Raw genomic sequence first — 14,551 nt, forward strand, 5'->3', positions numbered from 1 at the left:
GGTGTAGAGAGTCCCACACCCGGCTGTGCTCCAGCCAGGCCCCAGGCATGGCGTGGCACGGCACGGCACGGCATGGCTTTTGCATGGCACAGCATGGCACGGCACGGCACAGCACGGCCTTTGCATGGCATGGCACGAGGCCAGCCTGCGAGTGCTGGCCGCAAGCAGCCAGCTGCAGGGGTGCCTTTCACCCAGGCACAGGGGGTTCAAGCGAGTGCAGCACTAGCGGGACGGTGCCCGGCTGGGCGGGGTGCACACCCAGCACCCTGTGGCCGGGCAGGCCCACAGCACCAGTGGGGCTGCCGCCGGAGCCACGCGGGCAGGGGGAGGCTGGGAAGGGAGAGCGCCGGGGAGGGGTGCGGGGAGGCTGCTGTGGAGCGAGAGGTGAAACATTGTCATTCCCTGTAAAACTCAGACAGCACATTGTACGAGTATTAACTGAGATGTAGTGCCGAGCGCGCGGTGCCGGCAGAAAGAAGCACGGCGCGGCCCCGCTGCCACGCTGCGGCACGGCTCCTTTGGCCCTGGCAGGAAGCATGGCTGGGCTGGCTTTGCTGGGCTGCCTGGGCCGGGCTGGCGTGGCGGCATGGGTCCGGAGAGCGCTGCACTCAGCCACCTGCAAAGGCATGGGGGGACGTAGTTAAGAGGGGGAAAAATGTAATTAACACTATGTAAGAGGAGTGACCACCTCCCCGGCACCACTGGGCAGAAGGGACCTCCACCCAGTTTGTTACTGGGAGTCACTGGGAGTCACCGGGGGCAGAGACGCAGCATCTGCCTCACCCACCCCTGAAACCCAGAGCTGCTGCCAAGCCTGGCTGCCATGGGAGGGACATGGAGGGGACGTGCCACAGCCCGCCACGGTCACTGGGTTATGGTGTGCGCATGCACTCCTCAGCCCTGGGAATGTCTTTGGGCTCGAAACACGGAGGGCCCTGCAGGGAGGGCATCCTCACAGGACCCTCCATGTGCCCGGCAGCGGCTAATGCCACTGTTCAGCTTTTAAAGTGCTTCCTGTAGGATGAGATAATAAAAACACGTGATGAAATACGCACTGACCCAACCCCAAATGCTTCTGCCTTTCAAGAGCGCGGCAGCTCCAGCACCCCTCTCCCACCGCGGCACTACACATTTCTGTATCCGCATTTGGAGCGGGTTTGCCAGCAGTGACCCCAGCTGTGCCGCCGGCACGTGCTCCTGCGCGCCGCAGGCACCAACATGTGCCACATCCACATCTAGGCCCTTGGGCTGTGCCACAAAGGGAAAGAAACAGGGCTGCAGCTTCAGTAGCCACAGCCATTCCTGGAAAGCAGAGGAGTGACGGGGATGGTACCTCTCCTGGGCACGTCCCAGCACCGTGGAAAATGAAATCCCCATCTGGAGGTGGTCGGCAGTGCCAGGACATCATGTAGTGCCCATGAGTGGTGAGGACAGGGAGGTGGCATGGGTTGGTGGGTAACGGCATGCAGAGGGACTTGAGCTCCTTCCCACCAAGGGGCCCTGGAGGTTCCCCAAGGACGAGCACACTACATGGGAGCAGGGACAAGTGGTTCCCGTTAGGACCAGAGCCAGCACCGAGCAGCTGGAGACTGAACAGAGAAGGACCATTCCCCATGGTGGCCTCCAGCATCCCTCCCATCCCGTCATCCTCCCACCACCTTGGGGCCAACGACGGGTGGCACAACAGGGACCCAGAGCAGCCCACATATTTAAATCTGGCTGCACCCCAAAAGGGTTCCGTGCCATTTGTGCCAGCCCTGGCACAGCACAGAGCCCCCCCAGGGGTGGGCTCAGCCCCACGGGCCGGGGAGGATATGCAGCCCCGACTGGCACACGCAGCGTCCCTCCATGCAGCTCAGCCGCTCTGCTGTAAAGTAGCCTCGGTTAAATATTTACTGTCCAAATCTAGCATGGGCCAAATCATCCATTACACTTTTTTTTTTTTTAATGTTTACCATTAATTATTTTTAAAATGAGGCATTTTTTTTCTAAGGTGAGAGGGACAGGTCTCTGGGAATGAGACCAAGAGAAACCACTGCGGAGCTCCTCCAGCCTTTTCAAACCAGTAGGCAGCATTTTATAATAATGGGCCGTTAATTGATGGTGCATTACTGCGCAGTTCCTACCGAGCTGCCTAGCGCAGCCGCCCGAGAGCAGGGGGCCGCAGCGTGATTGATGCTCTCGCAGGAAACCCAGGGGCAGGGAGGCCCGTTCGGACACACCAGGCGCTGCCGGTCGGGCTCCGGCAGCCGCTGCGAGGCTGCGTGGAGGCCAGGGGGCTGCTAATAACCCCCCTGCGCCCGCTGCAGCTGCTCACACGTGGGCTGCGATGCAGCGCCTGGCTGGAGAGGAGAAACCACCCCAGAGCTGGGGAGCCCTTCCACTGCACACACTTTAAACAGCCATATAACCTGCAACTGCTACGTATACGATGCAGCTGTAGGGGTAGAGGGGCAAGTGCTGTGGGCACACCCGACCGGTCACGGTGGTGCCCAGGAATTGTCCCCACCATCCCCAGGGCTGTGGTGCCCGGCGGTGCCTGCAGAGCTCATCCCCAGAGACAGCAGCGGCAGCAGCAAATTCGCCTGCGACAATGCTGTGGAAATACAGGCTCAGCATCTTCAGCGAGCCCAGGTAGTTAAGGGGTTGGATCACACCCGAAACGGCTGAGCACGTGCTTCAACCGGTGCTTAACTGCTGCGCTGAGGCTTTAGTTCAGCCGGTGCTGGCCCTCGAGGAGCTCCACAGAGCATGAGCCGGCCCTGTACATCCGTTCAGCTGCATTTCTGCATTTCCAGCTCCTCTCACATCGCCCCTTCCCCAACACTCTGGCTGTGCATGTCCTGGGCTGCGCCCCCCTGCACGCCCCCCTGCACGTCCGGGGGTCCAGAAGCTCCAGGTCCTCCAAAGGCTCCTTCCTTGGGGCCTGGGACCAGCAATGGTCACTGTGACCCTCACTGGAGGTACTGCCCAACAGCTGGAAGCCAGTGCTTAGAGAAAGAGGGGTTTGACCGGTGTCTGACCTACAGCTCGCGTCTGCAGCAGCATCTTCATGCTGCCTCGCTGGCTGTCGCACTGCCACAAATAAATCCTCTTTCTTTAAAGGACGCTAAAGGCCGTGTCAGCTGTCACATATCAAACTCCTCTGTTGTCCTCAGACCCTCCTTTAACACGCAGGAATTCACAGGTTGGGAGCTGGTCTCTAACTCCGGCAGCTGGGAAGCTGTGTGAGCCTGAGCCTGCTGTGAGCGGCCGCCACTGCCAGAGCCCAGCGCAGGGCTGCAGGAGGCACTGGCGGCTGCTGGGACGTGCTATCCCCTAAAGGCATCACCCGTTGCTTCAGGTTTTGTCTCTTCCCATAGGGTGACAGGGAACGGCGATATCTCGCTGCACGAGAAAGCAGCAGCAGATGCTGAGATGTTTCTGCTGTAGCTCGTGGCTTTGGCAACAGATCTTGGAGTGGGCAAAGCCAGTCCTGTTCTCCACAGCCTTTTCTAGATGGATATTGCCACATAAACCCAACACATTTTTGAGTGTTTAGCAGATCACTGTTTACATACAATTCATGTGGAAGTCAGCACGACAGAGGACACAAAGAAGTTGTTCTTCAGCTGTAGCCCTGGCAGTAGCATCCTTGTGGGGCCGGCAGGGTGATGCCGGTGTTCAGGCTGGAGATGGACACGGGTACTCTGCGTCCTGGCACGGGAAGGGGAAGGAGGGGATGGTCAAAAGCAGCTTACGTGCAGCAAGCTGCTGCCTGAGATCTCTGCCTGTACCCAGCTGCGCCCACCCGGGGGGACACACTGGGCGGGCAGGGGTTGAGGTGTGCACACAGGAGGGTGATGCAGTCCTGACCCTTGTACCTTCTCCTGCAGGGCCCTGTGAGACACTGTGGGTCCTCCTTGTCAGGGCTGAGCCCCCCCGGGTGTGGGCCACCGCAGCCAACAGGCCCCAGGTCAAAGCACTGGCCTCGCTGACACGTCCGGGTGATGGAAAGGGACCCCAGGGTGTCACGCCTGTGGCCATGCTCTCGCGGGCAGACAGCTTGCTCCCCGGGGAGCAGCGCCGGGGTCAAGCACTCAGCTCTTGGTGCTCAGCAGAGCGGATCCACAGTTTTGTCAGCCCACAAGGGTTAAATCAGCTGCTCTTTTTCTGAGGCAAGAGCTCTGGTGCTGCGGAGTCTAAAGGTCATTCCCCTCTGCCCCTTCCTTTAAGCTCGGGAGAGCGGCACCCCTCCTGGCTCCAGCTGGGGAGAGCTTCACCCCACGCAGGCAGAAGGGGAGGGCCGAGGGGAGCTGAGCTCTGCCCTCATCAGCCCTTTCCCCATCAGCCAAGGTATGTTCCCTGTACCCCTCCCCGGAGGAGCTCAAGGCACCAGCCCCGTGAACGGAGGCTGGCCGGCCAAACGCAGATGCCGATAAACCTCCTTGTCCTCTGCGTCCCAGTGGGTGGAAACAGTTAAACCCCACTCACAGAGCGAACAGTTAAAGGTGGCTCGCAGCCTCTGACAGATGAACATGCCTTAGTGGTTTCAATTCACGTTTCGAAGCACATCTTTATGGGGTTGGTAAACTTAACTGTCATATTGAAAAAGCCGAAACTTTGTTTTAGTTCAGAATCTATGCATCGGTCCATGAACGCCTGAGACCAGATGAGATGGGGAGGGTACAAGGGAAGCACTGGGGAAGGAACCACCGCTGAAAGGGAGAGAGCACAGAGGATGACGGGCAGATGGGGCTCAATTTCTTTCTGCCACCTCTGATAAAATCAGGCTGTAGTGATGCCGATGGGGAACGTCCCGGTACCGCGGACAAACCCTGAAAGATGCGAAGACATCTGGTCTCCCCGAGCAGCAGCGCCAGCCCCAGGTCGAAGGAGAAGGCTGGGAGGTACCGCAGGTCCGTGCGTAAACCCGGGAAAGCAGCTGGTGTTTCAACGTGGCTTCCTTCTCTCTTTCATTCTTGTTTTATATACCAACATGCAGCTGCTGCCAGATTTTTCTACTAAATATGACTTTTGTTGGGCAAATTCCATTAGGATGGATGCCACAGGTATCCATTAAGGTTTATTTATCGTGATACTGTTTGGATCTCATGCTTATAAATAACTTATGTTATGGCTTTTGTTTGTAGAAATGTAACTTACATATTTTATTATGCTTTCTGTAAACCTCAAAAAGAATGTTGTCAAAGAAGCGCCTCTTAACAGCAGTCTAAACTATGGTACATAAAATCTACACTAACATTATTTTTTAATACGGCAAGGAAGCGTGTTATCCCTCTACAGTTTGAAAGGTTTGCTGTCATCATAAACTCGTACTACAATAAAACATTAACAAGTCTAAGGAATTATTTTGTAAGGTGTGCACATACGGGTGGCTGAGTTTCTTCAAAGCCTCCTTATGCAAGCAGGGCAAGGTATTAAAACTTTGCGTTTTCCCCAGAAAGCTGCCTTTTCCTGCTCTAGCAAGCAGAGCCTGACTTGTGGAAGGCTGCTGGAGGGGTGGTTTGCTCTCCCTCGCAGACGGGCAGACACTTACCGGAGATTCAGCCGTCGGTGCTTTTCACTGTGACGATATAAAATGCATTTGGGGGAGAATCAGACCTATTTTACAGTCCCAAGTTGTTTGCATCATCAGACAGGCTCACATCAGTTTCCTGCGTTGAAATCGGTCAGGGGCTGAGTGGCATCTCCTTTCCAACATTTCCCATTCCATCGTTTCCGCTTTTTTTTAAAGGAGAAAAAAAATTCCAAACCCCTGAAGGCAATTATGTCTTTTTAAAAAACATGTAAGGCATTACACGTGCTTTGTAATCGCACGAGGAAATTCTGGGCTGTACCCACTTTGAGAGTGCCCTTTTAAAAAGCTGACAGTAAAGACTCTCAACAAAGAATCTGGAGTCATAAAACACACTCTATTTGCTATGCTATCCATTTCCTAACCTAAAAGCAAGCATATTTATATGACCAGCTACTCTAAATAAGTTCCTGTTGTCAACTGTTAACCAAGGTTGAAACGCTGTTCAAATACGTGTCTGGAGTTTGCCCAGTTTATAAGATGCTCTTTAGAATCTCACTTGTAAGTTACAACAAGGGATGTGTTAGAAGGGAAATTTCAGAAACGTACTTGAGCGCTCTGGGGAGTCAGTAGCTGTATATTAAAGCAAGCCCTAAAGTCTGAGGGCTGAGTTTTGTCCTCTCCTTTTCAATATGACAAGCTTCAGCTCTCAGCAGAGCAGCTAATTTAACCAGTAAACGGGCTGGTTTGTGAGCACACGCTGATGGTATGCAACCACTATTTCCACCGTACGACAAAGAAAACAGACTCACAGAACAACAGCTTTCATCTGAGCCTTTAATGCCAACGTATGGGGCTGCAAGGCTGCGGAAGGGTTTATCCAGCAGAACTGCCAGAAAGGAGGCGGCACTGCTGGGCACCGAGCTCTGCGCCCATCGGCAAGGTGACATGGGGAAACCTTTCCCCAGGCCCCAGCTCACACAGATTGCTGCACACACGTTCATGAGTTCAGTTTTGCAGCTTTTAAAATCTGACTTAGCAGCACAGATTCCAGTTTCCTTTAAGGACCAAAATGGAAAGCTAACGACCGTACTAATTTGTACGTCTTTGACATGTTGATAATGATCATACACTTTCCACAAAATTTTCAAACCTTGGCACATAGCATTCGGCCGCATGTAGAAACACCCCAAATCTGCAGCTCTTTAGTAATCTCAACTGATTATTTTCTTAAGTACTCAGCACCCTTGGAAATCAGACCCTTTGGCTGCAGATGAAATACTTTCCCCAGCTGAGCGTAAATGTAAACAGAAAACTGCTGAACAAAATCACTTCCTTTCAGATTTAGTTCCCGCAATTTAAAAATGTGCAGAAAAGTAACAGTTGCAAAGAAAAAACTGGAAAAAAGCTCTAAGAAATACAGGTATGACTTTTCCTCCCTGTTGGCCACAATTAAAAATTCCCATTCTTATCTAAACAGTGGTGAAATATTACTAAATAGGCAAACGTAAGCAAGCATGAAAAACACATGAAATCAATTATTTACATAAGAAAAAACCCAAAAACCCCGACCCAATTCAAAACCAATACCAATAGTTTGTAATTGCACATAATAGCTTTTCTACATTATAAACTAATTGGCTTATTGCTTAAATAGTTCTAATTTTTATTAGATCTTGCTTCAATTCATTTGCGTACTTCCTCAGCCCACACAGCACCTCCTGCCCACCACGGAACGATACTCGTTGTTCCCCACAACCAGGGTGGCGAGAGCAAGCGTGAGCTTTGGCCTGGAGGAGGGATTTTGTTCTGGTACACACCGAACTCTTCACAGTCTCTGAGAGGTGAAGACAAATCTGCTGAATTTGCTGTTTCAGATGCATGCGTTCATCTTCATTGTGCCACACGCCGTTTAAATATGGGCCATAAGTCTCTGTAACTATCTGCTTTCTTTTTTGTAGTGGTAGATAGATTTTTATTCTTTTTAAACAGTGTTTTAACAACTTTATTTTCTTCTGTGTTTTTTTCAATTTCCAAAGACCTGGAAAATGTGTACTTGTGAAATTAAAATATCATCAGTACTTCATTAAGGCTTGTTCTATCATCTCGTATTTTATTACGTGCAACATTCTCAATTTTCTTGCTATACTTATAGCCTAAAATGCTCATTTTTAGTCTTCTACTTTGTTGTCCACATTGTCATTAACCACCAGTGCTGAAAAGAAATATATAACATTTTGTAGAAAAATAGTAATTTTATTATTTCAAAAAGATGTCATATAAAATTTGTACTGGCTTTCATCTCATTTTCAAACAAATATGACCTCAGAGTCAGCTTGGAGTTTTTAACTGATATTATTTACTATTATGTGTAGAACTGAGAATCATTAACCGATACAAGTTTAGAAGGAATGCATATTTATTTTGTTCTTTGGTTAAGTACTGTTTCTACACTGTTTCATAAAGATAAAATAAGAGGATAATAAATTTTGATAAGAAAGGCTGAAAACGTTCTTCAAACTAAGACTGATTTTCCATTGTTTTTGCTATTATAAATCCTTACATTTAGGCCAGAGATATAAAAAGGCAGAAGATATCTTAAAAAAATATTTTCACAAGTGTCAAAAAAATCTATCTAACAATATAACAGGGTCCGAAAACTTTCAGAGTTGGTTTATTAGTCAGTGCTTTGTTTCCAAAGTCATTGTCAACTCATCATATCTAAACTGCCGGGATCCGAGGCCCCTTCGCTGCGCAGAGCTTCAGCCATATCTCTTCGAAAGACTGACATATTCTGAGTGAACCTGGGAAAAAGAAAACCCAAATGTTTGGTTAAAGGAGACCTGATATTGAGAGATGTATTTCAAGAATCGGTAAAAAGAATAACTGTAATGTAAATTTGAAATTGAAAAAGAAACAGAGGAAAACTCACAAACGGAATCACTAGGTGCCCTCAAAACCCAGTCCTATAAAATAACAATGAGCATATAAACATGTATGGGCAGCATTACAAACTCAGCCTTATAAACTCAGCCTACCAACAGTGTGAAACACTTTAAAAGTTAGCTGGGAAATGAATGCAACGAGAAACCTTTCCATCTCATGTGACTCAGAATATGTCCTTTCTCCCAAACCTCCAGCAAAGGGCTCTTTGGGACATGTCCAGATGGCCATCACGGCCAGGCTCGCTCAGACCTACCTTCCTCCCTCATGAGCGGTGTCAGAGTTCAACCTGTCTCTCAGCGAACCGCGGTACCATCACCCATCTGGCACAGAATGAATTCACAAAAATATTCCCCAACAGTTCTCTACTGGCAAGTGTAGGACGTGAAGTCCATCCAGTGGCATCACACCTGAGACTGAATGACAACTCTGACTCAGCTTGTATGACAGCCCAAATCTGATCTACTCCCTTGGTCTATCCTTACCTGAAACGAAGAGTTTAATTGCCATTTATCATATCTCATGTTATGTATTAAAAAAAACCCAACCCACTAAAACCAACCCCAAAACCACACACAAAAAGATTTAAAATGCCAGACATATATTGCACCCTGCATTTAGGGTTTTTCAAATGTTCTTTTGTTTGTTGCCTCAATGCTCTTCGCTTTGATTGTGTCAGACTTTGCTGGCTCACTATAGCGAAGCTAATAAAGTTTGCCGAAGAACGGCTCCTTAGGGCTCCTTCCTGCAAAGGACTGTGTGGACAGGTGCTTGCAAAACTGATGGGATCTCAGCAAAGGTCTCTTTGCAGGACCAGGGGTAATAATCCTTCCTGCCTGCCTCCACTGTACTGTACTTTATGGGTATGTCTAGCAGCAGTGTGGTAAACTGGGGCTTGCTGCGTGTGGAAATACAGGATGCAATTATGAGTTTATTCTTTATTCTATTCATAATTTTTTACATTTGTGCTTATTTCCTTACTAATGGAAATTGATTTCTGCTCAATTTTAAACAATCACGGTTAAAAGAAGCCTCCTGTTCCACAGAATAAATCTGAGAAGGATTACAAATCAAGAGCTGAAAACAGAAAAGCCATCGTATTAACTCATGCTGCTTGTTGGGGAAGTGATGGCTTAAAAGTCTTCCCAAGTTAGACAGGCGGATGCTAAGACAGACGAGCTGCTCGTTCGACCGAAATACCTCTGTCCCCCTCACACCTGCACCCAGCCCTCCCTGCCTGCACTTCCACAAAAGCTCTCCGAGAGCTTCTGCACCACTGCCTATCTGAGAGTACTCCACAGCGCTTCGAGATGAAAATCCCCTTTAAATCCACGGATATTTGAATCTAGCGTTTGCCAAATCTAATATTTGCTGGCAGCCCAAGTGATGGAAGCCTCTGTCCATGCCCTGAACAGGGAGAGCACAGACAGCCGAGCGCTGGATTCCCCACGCTGCCCAACTACCATCCCTTCTGCCTGCCTGGAGGTGACGGGGAGCTCGGCCTCCTGCCCAGCCACCTTCCCTGAGCCTAGGGCGGATCATCGAACGATCCCCTTTCTGTCCTTCAGGTCTGTAGTTCTCAGAATAAGGCAGCTCGGAGAAAATGCACATCAAAGTATGTTTTTCTCAGAAAACAGTGTTATCTTAAGGACTTCTTGCCTTCAGTAAATATAAATAGATATGGAACTGAGAAACTATCTAGTTATAAGAACGAGTTTGACTCAGTTTTTCATTTTTTCCCTTTTTTTTTTCCCCCCAAATCGTGAAGGACTGTTGAGTCAAATGAATCCCCTTGGCATTTACAGCTCTAAGGTCAGACTACGTCCTACAGCCCGCCACTGTCAGCTCAGTTTTTCTTTGTTTTAACAGGCATTCTCCTCCTTCCCGGTGGCTCTCTGCCTTTTCGCCAGGTTTTCTGCCGATCCATAATACAAGTTACACAGAAAGTCTGTCTGATTTATTAGTGCCATGGATATGATCTCTGTGCTTCTCTGAGTTTGCTTCCAAATTCCCCTGTCTCTGGCTATCATCCACAGTCAGGCCATAAGGAACTTACACCTTTAGTACCAGAATTTAATAGGAAAATTAAACAGAATTGTGGAGACCATAATTAACGTAAAACTATTTCAGAATTAAACAAGTTCAACTTAATTTTCACACGAACAGAGAAGCAGTCAGAGAAATAAAATCACCAAATGGTTTTAGCCATCACTCCTCTCCAAGCCCCTTTCCAGTTTGTTTCAAGCTTTCCAGGAAGCTCCACAGTCTGGACTTAGATCGTGTCTCTATACTTTCAAGGTCTGCTTTGGTTGAATAATGCATATGGAAGAGAAAATGCAGCTAGCTAGTAAAAAAATGTTAGTGTGAATATTAAATGCAGACAAACTCACCATTTCTTTTGTGATGGCTTCTATTCGATTTTTCAAATGAGGGCAAAATTGGGTGAATTTGTGATTCATGTTAAAAAAAAAAAAATCCTTGCCTCATTTATCTACAATGTGTAAGTGGTCCCACTGGATCCCTTCTCATTCTGCCATTTCACAAGCAGTTGCTTGACCCCAACACCAGCAAGGAAAGGCTCTCTCAGAGCAACAGCACCGCTGGAGGCTGAAGCAAGTGTTTTATCAGAGGGGTTTAAGGTTGGAAAAAGGAAGCTCCGAGGCTCACCTGCTGAAATGAGGCAGTTTTTCCCAAGTGGAAAAGAAGCAGCTGCAGCCTGGCAAACCTTGACTTTGGGATTAAATTAGAAAATACATTTCTGACCAAGAAAATACATAATTATCAAATGTTCAGGCTCTAACTGTTAAGTCTAGGGATGAATTCTTTGATAGGATATTATCTTTCTTTCAAAAGGAACTGCAGTTTAAGGCTACCTGGAATACTTCCTATGTTACAATTTTTTCCAGTTAAAGTTTCCATTTGTCTTTTATTTTTTCAGCTTGCTTACGTGTTACGAACTTACCTGTCTCTGTTCTTTACCAAAAGGTTCTGCTCGACTCCTTCCATAAGATTCCTGAAGCACTGGTCAAGGACTTCACGTTTGTTGTCAGGCTGGCTGGTGATCAAGGTTGCCCTTAGTTCACTGAAGTACTATGACAGCAAAGCAGAGAATATTAAAAATGAGGTTTGGAAATTTAAACCCAGAGTTACTCACCTACATCTGGAGCGCTCTTGAGCAAGTGCTACCTATGTTGCCCTCTGGGAAAGGAGCCTAGCAAACAGCACGCGGAGGTCTATCTGAATCGGGTTTCAGATGCTGCCCTTCCTGAACTGCACCAGCAGTCCATCAGTTGTGTATCATGACTGAAGTTTAGTGGTAATGGGTGATGTGCCACTTTACCAGTGGGTGTTGGTACACCTAACCAGTTCCAATACAGAAAGCCACCTGAGAGAGGTGGCAGAAACATCCCTGACTACTCTTCAAGTCTTTTCAGAGCGGTGCAAATTTGTGCGCTTTGCTGTGGGCTCTAATCACTTCAGTGCTGTGATGAGACAGACTCACCTTCGTTTCTTTAGAAGCTAAGTAATCGATATGATTTTCTATACTACTACTCCCATTATATTCTGGCAGACCTATAGACTAGTTAACTTTTATCACCTTAGGAAAATTTTGGTTTAGTCTAGAAATACGGAACAGGAGGGGACCTCTAGTGTTAGCCACTACCCTACTACTACAGCCAAGCAAGTCATATAATCCTGTTCAGTCTTTATTATATTGGCTGTGTCAGTCAAAGCCTTATGGCCTTGGGCGTAAGCACGTCCATGGTATAAGCACTGGTACAGACAATTATTCAGAGGAGAATGAACCATTCTGATGAACCTGTGCCCAAGTACCTGGCAAAGCTTCTGAGCAGTCTGATATTGCGGTCAAGAGGAATATTGCCGGTATTCCCCACATTTCAGGTGTGTAACAAGATAACTTCTTAAAGGTACGCTGAAAGTCACTTTTTAGTACGCAAAATTTAGTAGACTTTTGAAGTTAATGTAACTTGTAGGGTGTCACACAGAGTATCAGAAAGCAGAAGAGTCTGGGATTTGTTTGTCAGGTTTTTTTAAAACCTTTAACAGGTTTAAACCTGTTTAAACCTCAAACAAATCTCAAATTAAACACACATCTTTTCCATCAAAATTACAGCTCTTCTGTACACATGAAAAAATATGAGGTAACAAAAGACAATGTAGTAAAACCATAACACTAACGCTAAGCCCTGACAACTCAACAGGATTACAGGAAGTGTTTGCTTTAATGTCTGCTTGGCAAATTACTTGCCCTCAATCCAGTTCCTCTCAAACCAGAAACATCCTGTATTACGCATCTTTGCTGACCACTGCAGCAGTACTGGAAGTGAAGGCAGCAGCTGATCAAATAGCTGGGTCCCAAACTACTTAGGAACTCAAAACTGAAAATCACCTGGGAGCTGGTGTAAAAGATGAAATATCTGCCTGCAACAAACGCATTCCCAGAAGCCCTGCCTCAAGGTGACAAATGCAGAGTTCAATGTAGAGAAGGCCACAACCCTGAGATCTTGTCCAGCGTCCGCAAGTTGTTTTTAGAAAAGAGGCATTCCAAGAACAACTTCAGTCAACCCCATAATGGAAAGTATTAACAGCATCCTCAAGTAACAGCAAGGAATAACACCTCTGCCTACCGTTAATGAGTACAGCATCCCACGGCATCGCTGTTTCAACACTATGGAGCTGTTCTGAGCCCTGGGGTTTCTAGGGCTTCTCTGCAATAACATCACTTTTGCCTCTACACTCGAATGCCTGTGTTCTTTGGTTGACGGACAACAGCACGAAGGAGACACGGTTGCTACATTATCAGGATACAGAGGGCTTTTTCTGCCAACCTCTTGCCCCATGGATTTAAATTAAACTTGCTGCTGCACTTCAGTATGGAGACAAAGTCAGGAGCCATGTGCAACCATCCCATTTCATACTAAGCTGATGCTGTCTCAAAAGATTTAGCGCTGTTTTAGGGTGGGCTCTGAGCATGATTCCCATTTTGGCATAATTACCCCTACTGGTGCAAGCATGTATAAATTCCAATTTTTCTGAGTCCCCAAGTAAACCTGATGCCTTCCCTTTGAGATGAATTATAGGCAAAGAAGATCTCATTAAAACAAAAGAAGAAGAGAACAAGCAGTAAAACATGGTAAATGTGTGCTTGCCATCTCAGGAACTGTAGAGAGAGAGACTCTACCTGAAATAAAGGAACCCATTTCCAATAAATAAACCAGCAGTGCACTGAAATGAGCCAAGAAAAGATGACTTTTACAGCCATATATAAGTACGTGTCCTACTTTTTCCGAACACGAAATAAATAACCTTGATGCAAAAGGGGCAATACAAATATTGTAAATTCTATTTCCTGTTCTCCACCCTTCCAAAAGAAATATAAGACTTGTTCGTAAGTAAAGGTGCTTGTACATACCCATGTCTGCTAAGCAAAACACATAATCATTAGAACTAGTCTAATTTCAGTAAAAAGAATATTCTGCCAGTCACAAATTTATTCCTTATGATTTACAGCTCCATGGTTTTATCTTCAAGTGAAATATTTAATTTCTTCTTACACTGAAGCATCAAAACCAGATAATTAATATGTAGTCAGGCTAATACTTAAACGCTATAAATCAGAAGCATTATATAAACAAAAGTGTCGTCTTGAACAAGATTGGGAATGCACAAAACTACTTATTTCCCACTTTTATAATGATGCAGTGACTCAGAGCAGATAGAAAATGATTAGTTTTCCTTCCAAAGTAGGAAATATTGCTTCCATCTGTAAAGTATAATATTGTGATGTCATAAAGTTTTCCTAAACACTGAATTTGCCCTTATTCCCTCTCAATCATTTTAAAAGAACTGCTCTCTCTTATAGAGCTTGGATTTAAATCACAATAACACACCAAGAAGATGAATGACAGTGCTATTGGATATGGCTAAAATTGGATCCTTCAGCACAGGTGAATGATGAGACAGCGCTTCTCTTCTTGATATATTTTCTTCTTCTATTAGTTTCCTTCCATAGCTGGGATTTCAGTTTGAATTTTAATGTATGCGGTTGCTGCTAATCTTAGTGTCTTA

General features: G+C 46.9%; 1 protein-coding gene across 1 annotated transcript in view; it reads right to left on the reverse strand.

Moving 5' to 3' along the window:
* Nucleotides 1-7,919: 7,919 nt before the first annotated feature.
* Nucleotides 7,920-14,551, reverse strand: part of RANBP17 (RAN binding protein 17) — a 164,821-nt gene continuing 158,189 nt past the window's right edge. The window contains exons 27-28 of the mRNA XM_050905413.1: nt 11,424-11,551; nt 7,920-8,322 (exon numbers count right to left, since the gene is read on the reverse strand). Of these exons, the coding sequence (XP_050761370.1) occupies nt 8,226-8,322; nt 11,424-11,551 (225 nt within the window). The 3' untranslated portion in view covers nt 7,920-8,225. The remainder of the gene's footprint in view (nt 8,323-11,423; nt 11,552-14,551) is intronic.

Source organism: Gymnogyps californianus, chromosome 14 (genome assembly GCF_018139145.2).
Source record: "Gymnogyps californianus isolate 813 chromosome 14, ASM1813914v2, whole genome shotgun sequence".
Classification (NCBI taxonomy): domain Eukaryota; kingdom Metazoa; phylum Chordata; class Aves; order Accipitriformes; family Cathartidae; genus Gymnogyps; species Gymnogyps californianus.